The sequence below is a fragment of the Scardinius erythrophthalmus genome, assembly GCF_964197995.2.
Source record: "Scardinius erythrophthalmus genome assembly, chromosome: 12".
NCBI classification, from domain to species: Eukaryota; Metazoa; Chordata; class Actinopteri; order Cypriniformes; family Leuciscidae; genus Scardinius; species Scardinius erythrophthalmus.
In genome coordinates this window covers 31,857,568-31,874,702 of record NC_138232.1, presented here as the reverse complement: position 1 = coordinate 31,874,702, position 17,135 = coordinate 31,857,568, and the positions used below count along the sequence as shown (strand labels likewise).

At 40.0% G+C, this 17,135-nt stretch overlaps 1 protein-coding gene across 4 annotated transcripts in view; it reads right to left on the bottom strand.

Moving 5' to 3' along the window:
• The window catches only part of col18a1b (collagen type XVIII alpha 1 chain b), a 164,203-nt gene that overhangs the window by 84,235 nt on the left and 62,833 nt on the right, over positions 1 to 17,135 (bottom strand). For 3 of the 4 annotated variants that reach the window (XM_081380997.1, XM_081380994.1, XM_081380996.1), the window contains exons 2-4: positions 16,171 to 16,712; positions 15,509 to 15,592; positions 15,240 to 15,296 (exon numbers count right to left, since the gene is read on the bottom strand). In XM_081380997.1, the coding sequence (XP_081237123.1) occupies positions 15,240 to 15,296; positions 15,509 to 15,592; positions 16,171 to 16,712 (683 nt within the window). The remainder of the gene's footprint in view (positions 1 to 15,239; positions 15,297 to 15,508; positions 15,593 to 16,170; positions 16,713 to 17,135) is intronic. The other variant, XM_081380995.1, reaches the window with a different exon arrangement.

The following is a 17,135-nucleotide window of genomic DNA, read 5'->3' as shown; positions in this document are numbered from 1 at the left end:
TGGCCATCTTTGGGATGACCGTTGAAGTTAACCTTTCTGTAACGGTTCAAAAAGCTCTAGCCTTTACCACTTTGCTAGCAAGACGTCTCATACTCCTGAAGTGGAAACATGCCTCACCCCCTTCTTTTGATTCATGGCTGAAAGAAGTGTTCACTTGCATTAAATTGGAAAAAAATCAGACTGTCACAGACTGGATCTTTAAGGACTTTTGATAAACTGTGGCGCCCCTTTTTAGACTATTTACTAGCTAATTCTCAAGACACTTAAGCTGAGCATCCCCTTATTATGTATTTATTTTATTTTGAAAATGTTTTAAGATATCAATATTGTATTTATTTATTTTTTTTTTTTTTTTTTATTTTTTTTTTTTTATGTAATTTGTTGGTTTTTTGGAGGCTGTAGGTTGTTTACTTGAGGGAGGGTTTTATTGGGGTATTAACAGTGTGGAACGATTATTTTATAAAATCATTGCTATTATACGTTGACTTGGTGTTCCCAGCAGAAAAACTAATAAAGAAATTTAAATTAAAAGTATGTACTTTTTTGTGATGAAAAAGTACATACTTTTGAGTGTGTAGCAAAAAAGTATGCACGTTCTGGGACATACTTCTATGACGTCATGCAACGTGAACTTGAACGTGGTTGCCTAGTTACGCACACCTCGACTGTTAACAAAACATTTACCATTTCATCATTCTTATATCCAATATAACTTTTTTCCACAATACATTTACAACGTGTTTACCAAATTGAGGAGTGAAGTAGGGCGTCGTCGTAGATCAACCAAACGCAGGTCGTTTGTGAGGCGGCTGGTTCTGACGTTCATGTGCAAATGTGTGTAACGAAAGCTAGCGCTACTTATTTTCTGAGTTAAAATATTTAAAGTTTATAGTGTAACTATTGTTTAACGTATTTTATACTTAATCTTATACTTATGTATAATACTTAAAAATACCCCGATGAAAATGAACCATGCTTTTACTATAGTAAAAGTGTAGTAACCATGTTTCTTTTGATTGGACTGATAAAGTTAACATATGTACAGCCACAGTATTACTACAAATAAGTCAGACAGAAACATCAAAAGAAATACATAAAAAAGACACTTGCATGACACTGTACTAGAGCCTTTTTATTTATTGTTTTGTAGCCTGCAATGAGGCGCTCGTTATCTTCATCGGACCCTACAAGATAAACACGGTACTTTTTTGGCACAACATAAAGCCATTAATATTACGAGACAATAAAATATAAGTTTAATTAGGGTTAAACATTTGAATTCTTACACTTAAAAACTGAGGGCGCATCTCCGTTGCTGCATCCGACTGCTAGGGTTTAAATCACCATCATCACCGCAAAGCTCCTCCCTCATGCAATGGGTTGTGGGCAATATTAGCTGTTAGAGTGTGCATTGATCTGCACTTCGAATTCTAACCGGAAATAGTAGACCATCCGGGTATCTTTGGAATACTCATTTCAACATGCTACGATTTGGGACGTACTAATTCTAGTTTCGCATACTATTTAGGACGGATAGTATGCGAATTGGGACTCAGCAATTGTTTATGCTGGTGGTTTCGTTCTGTGTAAATGCGTTCATGCAATAACTGTAAGTGCACATATATATCCATAACTTATTAGCAGTGGTGGAGGAAGTACTGAATCTCAGTACTTAAGTAAAAGTACAAATAAACAGAGACATATTTACTTTAGTAAAAGTAAAAGTACCACAATGAAAACCCTACTTAAGTAAAAAGTAAAAAGTACCTGATTTTAAATGTACTTTAAGTATTAAAAGTAAAAGTACTTTCATAACAATTTATTCTCTTAATGTTTATATTCTAATAATTAGCGCTGTAACAATATGCAATATGAAACCGAAATCGGACACTCGGATCCAAGAACCTGTGTCGCGGTGTGAGTGAGAAGGCAGAATCGCGACACACCCCTTATTTGACGTTAACATTATACAATACGTAGACCTGGATAAATTCTTTAAGATTGGGCAATCCCAGCGTTATGGACGTGACAATTGCAGTAAAAACTTGAAATGTAAATCTTGAAATGTAAATTCTCAAATACCAATTGAAACTGTTTATACATGTATATCCATACTCCCTTAATAAAGAAGTCCAGACATTAGAAAAATACTAGTCTACAGACACATGCTTTTTATATTTAATAAGAGGGAAATATAAATCCGTAACGGACGTGACACACACAAAAAAAATCTTTAACACTTAAGTGGCAAAATATTTTTTACTTTTTTAGTAATTCTGTGAATTTCACTGCGCAAACCAAAAATAATATACCCACCGGATAAAGACGGGTGGGCTCTCCACAGAACTTAAAATATTCATTTTATTTTTTGTGTTCACATTTATGAGGAAAAAACAATGTTACGGACGTGTCAGTTCTCCATTACGCACATGAGCGCTCTGAAAGCAGCACTAAAATACTGCTTTAAAACTCACAGAGACCTTAAAAGCCCTTCTTTAAAGTGAATTTCGTTTCGTATTAATTGTATCTTAATTTTAATCAATGTTTCATCAACCAAATTGCCTGGATTTAATAAGTAAATATAGCAGAAAATAGATCAGGACACGGAGGCGCGGGCTCGTGAACTGGTGAAACTCATGAACTGAAACTCAGGTCTGTACTTGCCTCACAGACCAAAGATTGCAAAGATCGCGCGTCAGCAACAATTAAAATGTCTCCTTGTTATATTTTACATAGGCTATTCATAATCATTACTTTTGACGTTTCTTTGTGACAGCTTTTAGGTGCTTTATTGGCAGCGCCACAGTTACATGTTACATGAACGCGTCATCACCAAAAACATGGAGATTTTTTTCAATCCCTGTTTTGGCAAGGGGAAAAATGATCAGAAAATGTAACGAAAATGTAACGAAACGTTGTAGAAATGTAGTGGAGTAGAAAGTATAATAATTGCTGCAAAAAGTAACGAAGTAAAAGTCAAAAGTATGCACTATTGATTGTACTTAAGTAAAGTACAGATACGTGAAAAATGTACTTAAGTAAAGTAACGAAGTATTTTTACTTCGTTACATTCCACCACTGCTTATTAGTATGTGACGTGCATGTGATTAGTAATTTCTTATGTTTATATTGCTTGTATTTGACCATTTATTTCGGCCGTAATCTGCCGAACTAATCTGATTAGTCATCACCAGACACGTTAGTGTTTTTCTCCGACACAGCGCGAGTTGTTTACAATTGTGTACTACCGTATTTTGTTTACTTCCTTGTGATTAATATTGACATTTAACTGGAATATATTTTATGTTTGTTTATTTTCTGAGTGGAATTAATGTAAGGAGACATGTATATTCAACGAATATTATTGTAAATTATTTTTCTTTATTTCTTTCTGTAGACCATATACAAGCACAGATGCATACAAGATAAATAAACGCCTTATCAAGAATCTCTTCTCCACTCCTGATTCTCTGATCGGAATCTGATTCATATTTGGCCGCCTCAACCAGCTAACTTTCAATTGTAGTGATACTTCGCTACAAATAGAATAGAATAGAATAGAATAGAATAGAATAGAAGAGAAAGTGTTAGTATTACTGGACCAAGTGCTGTCAAAAAAGTCTTCAGCCGTTTCTTGACAGTGGCTATGGACTCGGCAGCTCTGGTTGAGTTAGGCAGATCATTCCACCAGCAGGGAACAGGGCATAGATGGTAATTGAATGCTTTCAGTGCATACAGTTCGACACTCGAGGGGCTCAGTACCAAAGTCCTGATGTATAAGTGCCAGTTGTTGCAGACGGTCTGTAAAAGTGACTAGCAGCATTTAGTGTCCATATTGCAGTGGGGTAAAAACTGTTTTTAAGTCTATTTGTTCGGGATTTGATGGACATGAAACGTTTGCCAGAAGGCAACCATGCAAACAAATGATGTCCGGGATGTGAGGGGTCTCTTAGAATGTTGGCAGACCTGGTAAGGCAGCGGGAACTGAAGATGTCCTGCAGGGAGCACAGAGTGCAGCCGATGATTTTTTGGGTGGTGTTAATGACCCTCTGGAGGGCCCTCCTATCCGCTGCTGAGCAGCTGGCATACCAGGTGGATATGCAGTAGGCCAGCACGCTTTCAATGGAGCAGCGGTAGAAGGACACCAGCAGCTTCTCCTCCAGATGTTTTTTTCTGAGGATTCTTAATAAGTGGAGTCGCTGCTGGGCCTTCTTGACCATGTGATGGATACTGGTGGTCCAAGAGAAGTCCTCTGTGATATGTGTGCATAGGAACTTGAAGACAGGAACCCTTTCCACACATTCCCCATTAACCCTCTGGGGTCTGAGGTGTTTTCTGGGCCCTGGAGGTGTTCTGACATGTTCTGACATTTGTGTTTATTTCTGTTACTTATGACATTTTCATGGCTAAAGTCAGATTACACTGTATTCAGCACAAACTCTACTACAATAATATGTCAGCAGCATGTATGTAAAAGTTTGTAGTTTCGAGATAATGACATTTATGCGTGGTCTTTGAAAAAAAAAAATTGTCACTGAAATAAAGTCATGAAACCCATACTGATTATTTCTTCACAAGACTTTTGAAAATTGTATCACGTAGCCTAGAATATTTGCTTCAAAACTATGTGAAAATCATCCTGACTACTCATTCAGATAAGACAATACATTGATTTAAAATTTAATTTGTAAGACATGTTTTGTGTAAGAAAGCTTTATGCATGTAGGCGTGAACACATCATGAATATTGATGTGTTTCACACCTGAGAAAGACAAAGACCCTCCCATAATGGCCCTATCAGGTGCTATCAGGCCCTATCATTCGGAGGAACCTTTCACAAAGAATGAGGAGATTTAAAAAAGAATGGCTTTTTGATTGTTTGGATTTATTTACAACACAACATAATCCAAAGATACACAACAAATGACAAAAAAACACATTATTTAACACACTGAACTAAAGACAGAGACTTAACCGGTCACACACCTTTGTGCCATCCCTGAAACTTAGTACATACCTGTCATTTCCAAGGTGTTTGATTTTTAATTTTACCATGTTCATGTACAGAGACTCATGTGAATGTTTAAGTCAGCAGGGACTCATCAGAGGCATCTGGTCCCTGTAAAAAAAAAAAAAAAAAAAAAAACCAACTGTGAACATGCTGATATCAAGAGAAACTATAGGGATGCATGAATTAGGAAATACATTTTAGATTTTTCTGGTTAAAATTTAGATTTAAAATTTAATATATATATATATTTGAAATGAACACCAGGTTTGTTGTGCCTTGTAGGCATATACTTGTAGGGCTGCATAAAATAATAATAACAATAGCCTATAGCAGGTGGCCTATAAATCATTAAAAAGGAACGCCTCAGTACACTACACTAGAGAAAAATATATGGATTATCATATGTTACTTCAAATGTTTCCATTCGTTATGACGTTATGAAATGAGATTGGAAAGTAAAAACATGATAATGTTTGACACGTTTTGCTCATCAAACGTACAGTGCGCGTGACCCAAACTCAGAGCGCGTGCAGAGAACATTTACTGAAGCGATTGAGCCACTCCAAACTTTGAAATTGTTACCACATTAAACATATCTACGTTTTAACAGATATCCACAAACACAGTATTTAACAGCAATGGTCTAAAAATTCTAAAATTAACCATATTAGAGTAAAGACTCATACTAGACAACTTTTGTATCATGCTGTGTTTTAATATTGAAAATAAAAACATCCTTGTGTCATACATATATATGTAAATTTAGCATCGAAAGGTTGCCTACCTGTCTACAGTTCATATTTCAACATGTTTCTGTATATATATTTTTTTTTAGTCTGGCACCAGTTTAACTGGTAGCTACAATGTGAAGTTTATGCTACAATAACATGCTTACTATTATGAGTGGTATTTCTTACCTTAAAAATCTCTCTCATCTTCAGATCGCGTTCTTCTAATTCTTCTGAGGTAAATCCAAGGTAAAAAGCACAGCATAGCACAAACACAATGTGTCTTCCAAACTCGATGAAAAGCAGAGGAGTACTGAAGTCTCTGAGGGCCCTATTTTAACGATCTGAAACGCAAGTGTCAAAGCGCAAAGCGCAAGTAACTTTGTGGGCGGGTCTTGGCGCTGTTGCTATTTTCCCGGCGGGATAAATTACTCTTGCGTCAGGCGCAAATCTAAAATGGGTTGGTCTGAAGTAGCTTCATTATTCATAGGTGTGGTTTGGGCGTAACGTGAAATAAACCAATCAGAGCGTCATCTCACATTCCCTTTAAGAGCAGGTGCGCTTTTTCTAAAGCAGATTCCTATTGTAACGGCGGATTTGCCAGGCGCGCGCCAGGAGCGGTTCACAGCCAAGGAGAGAAACACTCTCGTCACGGACGTTGGGGATGGAGAAACACACCCAAATTAACTTCGGTTAAAAAGGCGTATGATAATTTGGGTAAATGTGTAAGCTAGATGTATGCTTTTATAATAAATTGTCTATCTGTCTATCTGTCTATCTATCTATCTATCTATCTATCTATCTATCTATCTATCTATCTATCTATCTATCGTAATAATGTATGATTTGCAAAAATGAAAACTGCTGCTTCTGTGTAGATGAGAGAATCAAAGTGTATGCGCGTTGTGCACACGCTACATTGATTATGGCCAAGCATGCGCTCTTAAAATAGCATATGAATAACATGCGCAACGCGCCACTGACTTTAAACTATTTTTTCCTGGTTAGTAGCGCAATTGTTTTCTAAACCTGCAAAATAGCATGAAGGAACGTTTGCGCTGGAACACGCCTCCTTTTTTGCGCTGAACCGCCCAGGGAGTGCAAGTTCATTCCTTAGTTTAGCGACGTGCTTCTGTGGAGGGAAAAGCGCGCTTTGCGTGGGTGCAAAATAGGAATGATACATGCGTCGGTGTACAAAGTCAATTGCGCTGGGTGAAAGATAGGGCCCTGAGTCTTTGTTTTTGAGATATGAGGCGTTTAGGGAGGATGCGCTTGAGAAACTGTTCATCTCATTTTCATAGGGAAAAAAAGCGAGACAATCATGCTGGCACGACTGCTAACCCCAGAGGGTTAACAGGGTGTGGGCCTGCCAGTGGCTCTAGAGGTGACAGACTTTTTTCTGCGCCCAGCCTAGGGGAGTGGGGTTTGCTTGCAAGCCAACCACCTTCAACCCATCGCTTGAGCAGTGGCTCAGCGAGCTGAGTGGAGCCTACTCTGGAGGCCTAAGTCCATTTGCTAGCTCTGCACAGCAGAGACAACCAAAATCAATCTCTTTGCAGAGTGAAAGACGGCCCTACCCTGCCCAAAAAGACCCATCGTACTGGGGAGGCCTTATAAGAGGCCTAACCCTAGGTCTTTATCAATCATGCCTCTACATCAACCTGTATTACTCTTCTCACCCCCGAATGCAGAGAAGGGGGCGGGCCTTGGCCAAACGACTCCCATTGGGAGGAGGCTGTCATCTAGGGATGCTAAAATTGAGAGATTGCTGTCTAATCGATTGCTCCTGTCTGCCTCGCTGCCTGCTGTGAGTGTGTTTGTTTGATTCGGTGCGATAAGCTCCGTCTTAGCCATATATTTCTTTGTTTTGAACCATCATTTTACTACCATTTCTAGTTGTTTATACTACTACATTTTACCCAACATCTCAGATTAACCTGACATCGCTAGCTTTTGTTATTAGTACTACTAGCACAAAACGCTAGTAATTCGCTAGCCTGTTAACGCGCCACCCGTGCGCTCAGCTATTTTATTTATTTATTTTTCTCTCGCGCGTCCGCGCCTTTGAGTTCATAAAAAGCTCAGGTGAGTAAGAATCACTCAACAAACACGGTGAGTAATGTCTTGTCCTGTTATTGTCACTTGCACTTCATGTCACATGTTTAGTATAGGCTTCTCTGTCGACAATATAGGATTTATATGTGATAAATGTAAGGAGACAGTTAGGTTGACAGAGAAGATTTCAGAATTAGAAACACGCATCCAAACTTTAATTGAGGATAGTAAGAGTGCTAGTGCTTTAGATGTTTTGGATGCGCATAGAATAGTGACCACTTTACATGAGTCGGTTCTGGCTGAAGTAGAGCCCGTGCAGCCGGGCAAATGGGTGACAGTGAGGGATCGCTCTAGTCGCGGATCTAAAAACCACTCTTCCGTTCCGATTACCATAACAAATCGATTTGCCCCGCTCAGTGAAACACCCACTGAGAATGATTGTGCCCTAGTTATTGGCGATTCTATTACACGGAACGTGAAAATAGAGACACCAACCACCATAGTCACATGTTTGCCGGGAGCCAGAGCGCCTGACATCAAAGCAAATTTAAAAGTGCTGGCTAATGCTAATCGTAAATTCTCACCAAAATTAATATTAAAGAGGTGTGTGAACTTGCAAGTACGATGTCAAGGACTGTAATTTGCTCTGGCCCCCTTCCTGTTCGCAGGAGTGATGAGATAGTTAGTAGATTATGTTCGCTTAACGGTTGGCTGTCTCGGTGGTGTCCGCTTAATAATATAGAATTCATAGACAATTGGAAAAGTTTTTGGGGCAAACCTGACCTGTTGAAAAGAGATGGTATTCATCCCTCCTGGGATGGTGCTGCTCTTCTCTCTAGTAATATGGCTCATAGTCTTAGAGCTCAAACATGACAATCTGGGGCTCAGGTCAGGAAGCAGACAGACTGGCTTAACCGACCGTCTGCTAGTGGCCTCGCATCACCAAGGTCAGATAAATCCCATCACATAGAGCCTCTTTCACCTAGCTATCATCATATAGAGACTGTGTCTGTTCCCCGAATTTGGAAATCCAAAAAACGTTTAAACCCAACTAAGGTTAAAAATTTAATTGATGTTCAACAAATAAAAAACAGCTATAATACAGATGAGCAAATGCTAAAGCTTGGGTTGCTGAATATTCGATCGCTTACTTCAAAAGCACTCGTTGTTAACGATATGATTTCAGATAATAACCTAGATGTGCTGTGTTTGACAGAAACCTGGCTAAAACCAAACGATTACATTACTTTAAATGAATCAACCCCGCAAGATTACTGTTATAAACATGAGCCTCGTCTGAAACGCAAAGGGGGTGGTGTTGCTGGAATCTATAGTAATAGTTTCAAAACCACTAAGAAATCAAGTTTTAAATATAATTCTTTTGAAGCATTGGTGCTTAATGTAAAAATATATAGTGTAAACGATAAATCACGTTTGAGATTTGTGCTGGCTACTGTATACAGGCCACCAGGGCACCATACAGACTTTATCAAAGAATTTGCGGACTTTCTATCAGAATTAATATTGACTGCAGATAAAGTACTAATTGTTGGTGATTTTAATATACACATCGATAATGAAAAAGATGCATTGGGATTGGCATTTAAAGACATTGTAAATTCAATTGGAGTTAGACAACACGTGTCAGGACCTACTCATCGTCGTAATCATACTCTAGATCTAATATTATCACACGGAATAGATGTGGATGCCGTTGAAATTCTGCAGCAGAGCGATGACATCTCAGATCATTATCTAGTCTCGTGTAATTTGCATTTAGCCAAGGCTGCAAAGCCAACTCCGTGTTTCAAATATGTGAGACCTATCACTTCTGCTACTAAAGATTGCTTTATTAATAATCTTCCTAATCAGTTTCATCATCTCAGCATCTCAGATAGCTTAGAAGAACTAGATATTACAACAGAAACGTTTAACTCTCTCTTTTCCAGCACTTTAGACACAGTTGCTCCGTTGCGCTTAAAGAAGATTAAAGAAAATAGTCCAACGCCGTGGTACAACGAGCACACTCGGGCCCTTAAGAGAGCAGCCAGAAAAATGGAGCGCAACTGGAAGAAAACAAAACTAGAGGTATTTCGCATTTCATGGAAAGAGAGCTCAATTACTTACAGAGAGGCTTTAAAAGCTGCTAGATCTGCTTATTTTTCAACCCTATTAGAAGAAAATAAACATAATCCTAGGTATTTATTTGAAACGGTGGCTAAACTAACGAAAAATAAAGCTTCAAGCACCGAAGTTTCCAAGCAACACAGCAGTAATGACTTTATGAACTTCTTCACTTATAAGATTGATAATATCAGGGACAAAATTATAACTATGCAACCGTCTACTACAGTATCGCATCAGGCAGTGCATTGTAGTCTCCCTGAGGAAAAATTTGATTCATTCGTTGCTATAGGAGAGGAAGAATTTACTAAACTCATTAAATCATCTAAATCTACAACATGTATGTTAGACCCTATACCGACTAAGCTACTGAAAGAAATACTTCCAGAGGTCATAGATCCTCTTCTTAATATCATTAATTCATCTTTGTCTCTAGGATACGTACCAAAAAACTTTAAACTGGCTTTGATTAAACCGCTTGTTAAAAAAACGCAACTTGATCCTTTAGAATTAGTCAATTACAGGCCGATCTCGAATCTACCTTTTCTGTCAAAGATATTAGAAAAGGCAGTATCCTCACAACTGTGTTCCTTTCTTGAAAGAAATTATATCTGCGAGGATTTCCAGTCCGGATTCAGACCGTACCGTAGTACCGAAACAGCTCTCGTTAGAGTCACAAATGATTTGCTCTTATCATCCGATCGTGGTTGTATCTCTCTATTAGTGTTACTCGATCTTAGTGCTGCATTTGACACCATCGACCACAACGTTCTTTTAAATAGATTAGAACATTATGTTGGCATTACGGGAAATGCACTAGCATGGTTTAAATCATATTTATCTGACCGTTATCAGTTTGTAGCAGTAAATGATGAGATGTCTCATCGATCACAAGTTCAGTATGGCTTACCACAAGGCTCAGTACTAGGACCGCTGCTGTTCACTCTGTACATGCTACCCTTAGGAGATATCATTAGGAAACATGGCATTAGCTTTCACTGTTATGCCGATGATACTCAGCTCTATATTTCTTCAAAACCTAACGAAACTTATCAATTCACAAAATTAACGGAATGCATAGCGGATATAAAAAATTGGATGACTTGTAATTTCCTACTTCTAAATTCTGAAAAAACAGAGTTTCTAATTATTGGACAAAAAACTTCCTCACGTAATAACCTAGAATACTGTCTAACACTTGATGGCTGCTCTGTTAAGTCTTCGTCGTCGGTTAGGAACCTGGGTGTGCTCTTTGATACCAATCTTTCATTTGAAAGTCACGTGTCTAGTATCTGTAAAACTGCATTTTTCCATCTTAAAAATATATCTAAATTACGTCATATGCTCTCATTGACAAATGCGGAACAATTAGTTCATGCGTTCATGACCTCAAGGCTAGATTGTTGTAATGCTCTACTGGGTGGTTGCCCTGCACGCTTAATAAACAAACTACAGCTAGTCCAAAACGCAGCAGCTCGAGTTCTTACCAGAACCAGGAAGTATGACCATATTAGCCCAGTTCTGTCAAAACTGCATTGGCTCCCTATTAAACATCGCATAAATTTTAAAATATTGCTGATTACTTACAAAGCACTGAATGGTTTAGCTCCGCAGTACTTGAGCGAGCTCTTAACGCATTATAGTCCATCACGTCTATTACGATCTCAAAATTCCGGCCAGTTGATTATACCTAGAATATCAAAATCCACTGCTGGCGGTAGATCCTTTTCCTATTTAGCACCAAAACTCTGGAACAGTCTTCCTACCATTGTCCGGGAAGCAGACACACTCTGTCAGTTCAAAGCCAGATTAAAGACACATCTCTTTGACCTAGCTTTCACATAATACATTATAGACTTCTATAATTTAATGTTATGCTGCATAGATTAGGTCAGCCGGAACCGGGAACACTTCCCAAAAATCCTGATGTACTCGTTACATCATGAGAAGAATGGCATCTACGCTAATTTTAGTGTCTGTGTTTATCCCAAGGTTTTTCCTGCAGCCTGCCGGATCCAGGCCGTATCCAGATCTGACGAAGGACCTTCACCTGGACCGATGACAACGCAGTGCTGAAGTGCCAACTAGTCTCTCCCTATGGAGGATCCCACTACCACTCTACAGATAAGGCGTTGTCGGGAAAATTCGTCTCGCGGTCCTACCCCAAAGCAACAAATAAAATAAAATTCCTTATCAAAATTTATAAGGAAAGACAAGTATTTTGTTTAGGCTTGGCTTGTAGGGAATTCCAAACCTGCGTATATTCTAACGCACATAACTATAGAACCCATTCTAAATGCGCATGTGGCCGCCATCAGCGTTTCTCACAGGTTCGCGTTTAAAGTCTGTGTAGAGAGAATGGTGTCGTCTTAGCGGCCCCTAATTTAATAACAAATGATCATTGCGACGGAACCAAATCAATTAAAACTAACTTTAGATGGAAATAACTTAACTCTGCTGTAAAGCAGAAACCATCTCTGTTACCTTAAATTATACGCTTATCTCTGTGAAGCTGCTTTGAGACAATCTACATTGTTAAAAGCGCTATATAAATGAAGATGACTTGACTTGACTTGACTAAAACAGCCTAAACTCACATAGTGAAAGGCCAGAGGCAGAAATGCTTCAGCAGACCGCCTCCACTATCCCTAGTATAGCCTAGGCCAGCTATTGAGGCAGCCCTGGTAAGGGCCAGCCTATAAGCATAGATCTGCCTGAGGCTCGGAGGAGCAACAGCCTCAAGGGAAAGATTTCTCCTATGACACACCACAAAAACCGCTAAGCCTGCATGAAAAACCCGAACAGAGATCAAGGGAGCGATGTACTCAGGAAAATGTCAGACGGCCCCGTGGGCCGGACATAAGATCTATCTAAAGCTCCAGTGTCAGTCTCTAGAAAGAAATCTATATACTCTCTAATATATATATTTTTATTTTTATTTAAGAGAGGAGACAAATTACTCTGCCCTGTGGTGCCTAATAGCCTGAGGGCTAAAACAGATGTATTTAGACAATAAACCAAGCAGCAGCATTCAACGTTTCTATTCTTTTTTTAAATGACGTTCTGGAACGTCATTCCACGTCGTGGAAGAGAGGAGAGGGCTAAGAAATAATTACGCCCTCAGGGGCGTAATGTGAGTACGCCCTCACACGTGTGTACGCCCTCACACGCTGTGTGCGTTTGTGCTGGATCACCTCCCTCAGATCCCTATTCTTGCTGGAGTCCCACCTCTTCTGCGACCTACTCCTCCATGGAGGGGGCGCACGTGAGGCGACGCTGGCTCTCTGGCCCTGTCTACGGTCCTCTGACCGTGATGGGCCAGGCCCTCCCGCTTGCCTGGGCGTGGAAGCGGACCTCAGCGGTATGCAGGTCCTAAATGCAGCTGAGCACACCCTCACCTCTCTGAAATTTCTAACCAATGAGGCGAAGGTGCCGGAAAGTTCGGAGGGCGAAACCGGTGAATCAAGGAGAAAGCCCTTCTCTTTCTCCCCTACATCGGCCATGTTCAACCACAGATGACTCTCCATGGCCACCATCACCGCCATCGACCGGCCGATCGCGGCAGCAGTTTGCTTAGTGGCCTGGATAGCAAGATCCGTGGTGCGGCGCAGCTCAGCAATTGCCTCAGCCCTCAGGGGACTTCCTTGCCCCCTGGTCGGGATCCCCCAGCAGATCGGCCAGGTACGCCTTCAACACCACCATGGTGTGCAGGGCAGCACCCGCCTGACCTGCTGCCATGTATGCTCTGCAATTCAAACGCGATGTTGCTTTCAAAGGTTTGGATGGCAGGGTTGGAGCTCTCAGTGTTGATGCCCGCCCAGACGCGAGATAGTTCGCAAACATCTCGTCGATGGGCGGCATTGACACATACCCATGTTCTCCTATCCCCTCAACATCGGCAAAACTAGCACGCTGATGTCGGTAGATATGGGCCGAAAATGGGTTCTTCCATGCCCTCTCGATCTCCGTATGGAGATCAGGAAGGAATGGAAGGCTCACCTGAGCTGGTGGTTTATGGCTGGGGAGAAACTGATCGTCAAGCCTACCGCGAGCAATCTCTCCCCTAACGCGCTGCCAAGCCAAACGCAGCCTGCAGTGCGATCCATTACATCCACCAGCTCAGCATACACAGGGCAGATTGGCTGAGAGCAGGGGCGTCACTAGGCCCTTTTTAGGGGGGCTTCAGCCTCCCTAAACTTCTGCCCAGCCACCATAAAAAATATTTGATTAATAAATTTTTGATTGCTTCAGTCCCCTTTAAAAAAACTCATTTGAAACGGCGGCAAGCTGCGTCAAGTTTCGGCTCCTCCCCTTATCTGAGTCTGCTTGAATTTAGTGCATTTTTCAATCTGCAGGGGCGCCGCCGAGCAGAGCGAACATCAGAGAGTACAAGGTGTGTCGTGAGTGCATTTATTGATAGATTGCTATGATATTACATCTGCATCGGTGCAGTTCTTTGTTATAAATGCATTGCAGTTTACATAATGTAATGTTACTGGAGCATTGGGAGCAACACGGGACGGTTCGGTTTCTCATCCAATACCAATACGTTTCGCTGCGTTCACCTTCAGCCCTTATCACAGTGTGATAGTTGTTTTTTATTCCTACAAAAATTAAGCGATTAACACCCATGAAAACATACTTTAGAAAACGATCATGATTTATTTTAATTTACTTTTTAAACTTTAAAACATATTATTTTGTATTTCGGCATTACATTATGCTGCCAGTGCCATGCACAGAAATGATTAAAGACACACATCATTGTCTGAAAGCACTAGATGGCCCAGAGAGAGAAACATCATTATTATATCCAGTTTGCACAGGCAGCTCACTCAAGAACTGCCTGTGCGTGCTCTTCACTCAAACAAAAAACGCACATCTCGTGTGTGTCACCCGCCGTCAAGTATCTTGGGCATGGGTCTGCACAATTCTGGAAGCATTGCTTAGATTTCTCAGTGCATTTCATTTTTATTTCTTACCGTAATCTCAAGCGTTTACAGACAGAACAGTCCCTGAAGACGAAAAAGGTGATTGTCATGTTTGCAAGGCGCCCTTTTATACTTCCGGGTTGCACGTTAATGAAGTCAGCGGCTGTCGCCGGTCAATATGATTGTCGTGATTTAATAGTGATTTCTGTCACGCCTGAGGCGTTCCCCAAAGCGTCATTGACGCAGTGCGAGTTCCACTTTCGAAAGGGAACAGCTTACCACAAAGCTCATTTGTATACTTGCAACACATTTACTAAAAAAGTACTAGAGGGGTTTGCCAGAACACTGTATTTTTGTCTGATAAATACATTAATGTACAAAAATACCTACTAAATTATGTTCTACATCCACTATGTCCTCTATTCCACTTCCGTTGTCTCCAGAACCCTACAAATAATGAAAAACGGACATTACCACCATTTTACCACAAAAATGACCAGATAGTTAGTAAGCCTTCAAGACATTCATACATTGTCAGTGCCAAAAAAAGTCATTCCTGTCTGTGATCTATAAGCAATAAATTCCTTGCTAAAAAATAAACAAATAAAAACCTCTCTGTAGATGTAAGAATGACAGTCTCAAGTTTATATGCAGCTTACATCATAGTCATCATCATCGGCTTCATCACAATGACGCTCTGCAGCCCGTGGGTTTCCAACCACTCTTAACTCTGAGATCATGCCCTAAATAAAAAAGACAGGTCCAACATCAACATCAGCCAACATATCAGCTGTGGTTGTATATGAATATAAGTGTATTTCTGGACGGATGGAAAAAATAGCTAGACCATATATGTGACCCTGGATCACAAAACCAGTCATAAGTCACACGGGTATATTTGTGGCAATAAATTTCCTACTGTAAATATATAAAACATGTATTTTTGTGAGTGGATGCTGCACAATCGCGAACATAAATGGACAACTTTAAAGGCGATTTTCTCAATGTTTTGATTTTTTTTTACACCCTCAGATTCCAGATTTACAAATAGTTGTATCTCAATTTAAAAATACCCATGTGACTGGTTTTGTGGTCCAGGGTCACAAACATTTGTTGACCAGATAGTAGCTAGATCATATTTGTCTGGGATGATTGACTGATCAATTAATAATTTAACAGAAAGACAAACAAACAGAGACAGATAGAAAGGCTACAAAGGATCCAGGTCAACATTCCTTGTTGTCCACACCCCTGCGAATGACCCTTTGAATATTTGAGAAAAATTACAAATATAACACTTTCAATGATACACAGGACATACTTGATATTTGTCTGGGTCATCAACTCCACTTTGTCCAACAAAGATCCTGGAGTTTGTCTCCAGCTCCAAGTCATTAGGTGAGCGCTCAAACTTTACCACCTTGGGCTCAGTATCACAGTCCTCGTAGAAAGACACTTGGTCCATATTAACTGCCAGAGAGAAGCGACTCCACTCTAGAGGCTGGTGTGCCACCTCAAAGTTGGCCACCTCTTGAGATCTATCTGAATCAGGCTCTGTGTAATAAAAAATAACTTTCCTTTTGCCATCTTCCACAGCTGAGAGCTTGACCCCCACGTACATGATATTTTGTTTGGAGTCTGTGATGGAGAAGAGGACCCCAGCATCATCAGAGGTGGGCTTCAAGTGGAACACAAGAGAGAAGTCTGGGTAGAAATGAGAGGGAAAGTGGGCAAGTGCCATCTGCCATGTGTTGGTATCCTTTGTGAAGAAGTAAGCGGTTTGTCTGTTTGGGCCTGGAGCCTTGGTGATCTCTTCAGGCGGAGGGCTTCCAATAAGTTGCAGCAGGGAGACTCCACTCTCTTCTATGGTACAAAAAATATTGTGAATTAGTACAGTGACTTTTACTACAGTAAAACGAGACCCAAGCTTCTGAAGGCAGTTTAAATTAATGTGACGTTCGGTGGTACATTAAAAAAAAATATACTACATGAAGAATTTACTGAAATGTTCAATATTGCTATTAAAATATTAAAAATAGATGCCTCTATTTGAATTCAGTTCCTATACTGGTCAAATGTCTAAATTTAGTTATAACTGAAATGTACAATTGAAATATTCAAAATAGATGCCTCCATCAACATTCAGTTCCTAATAGTGCATAAAATAACAATTTACAAATAGGGCCATTTAATCTTTGCAATACATGTGAAGTGAAATTGCACCTTTACAGAAAGTCAACTAGTGCAAATTCATAAATCAACAAGCTACATCATCTGGGGACTGAT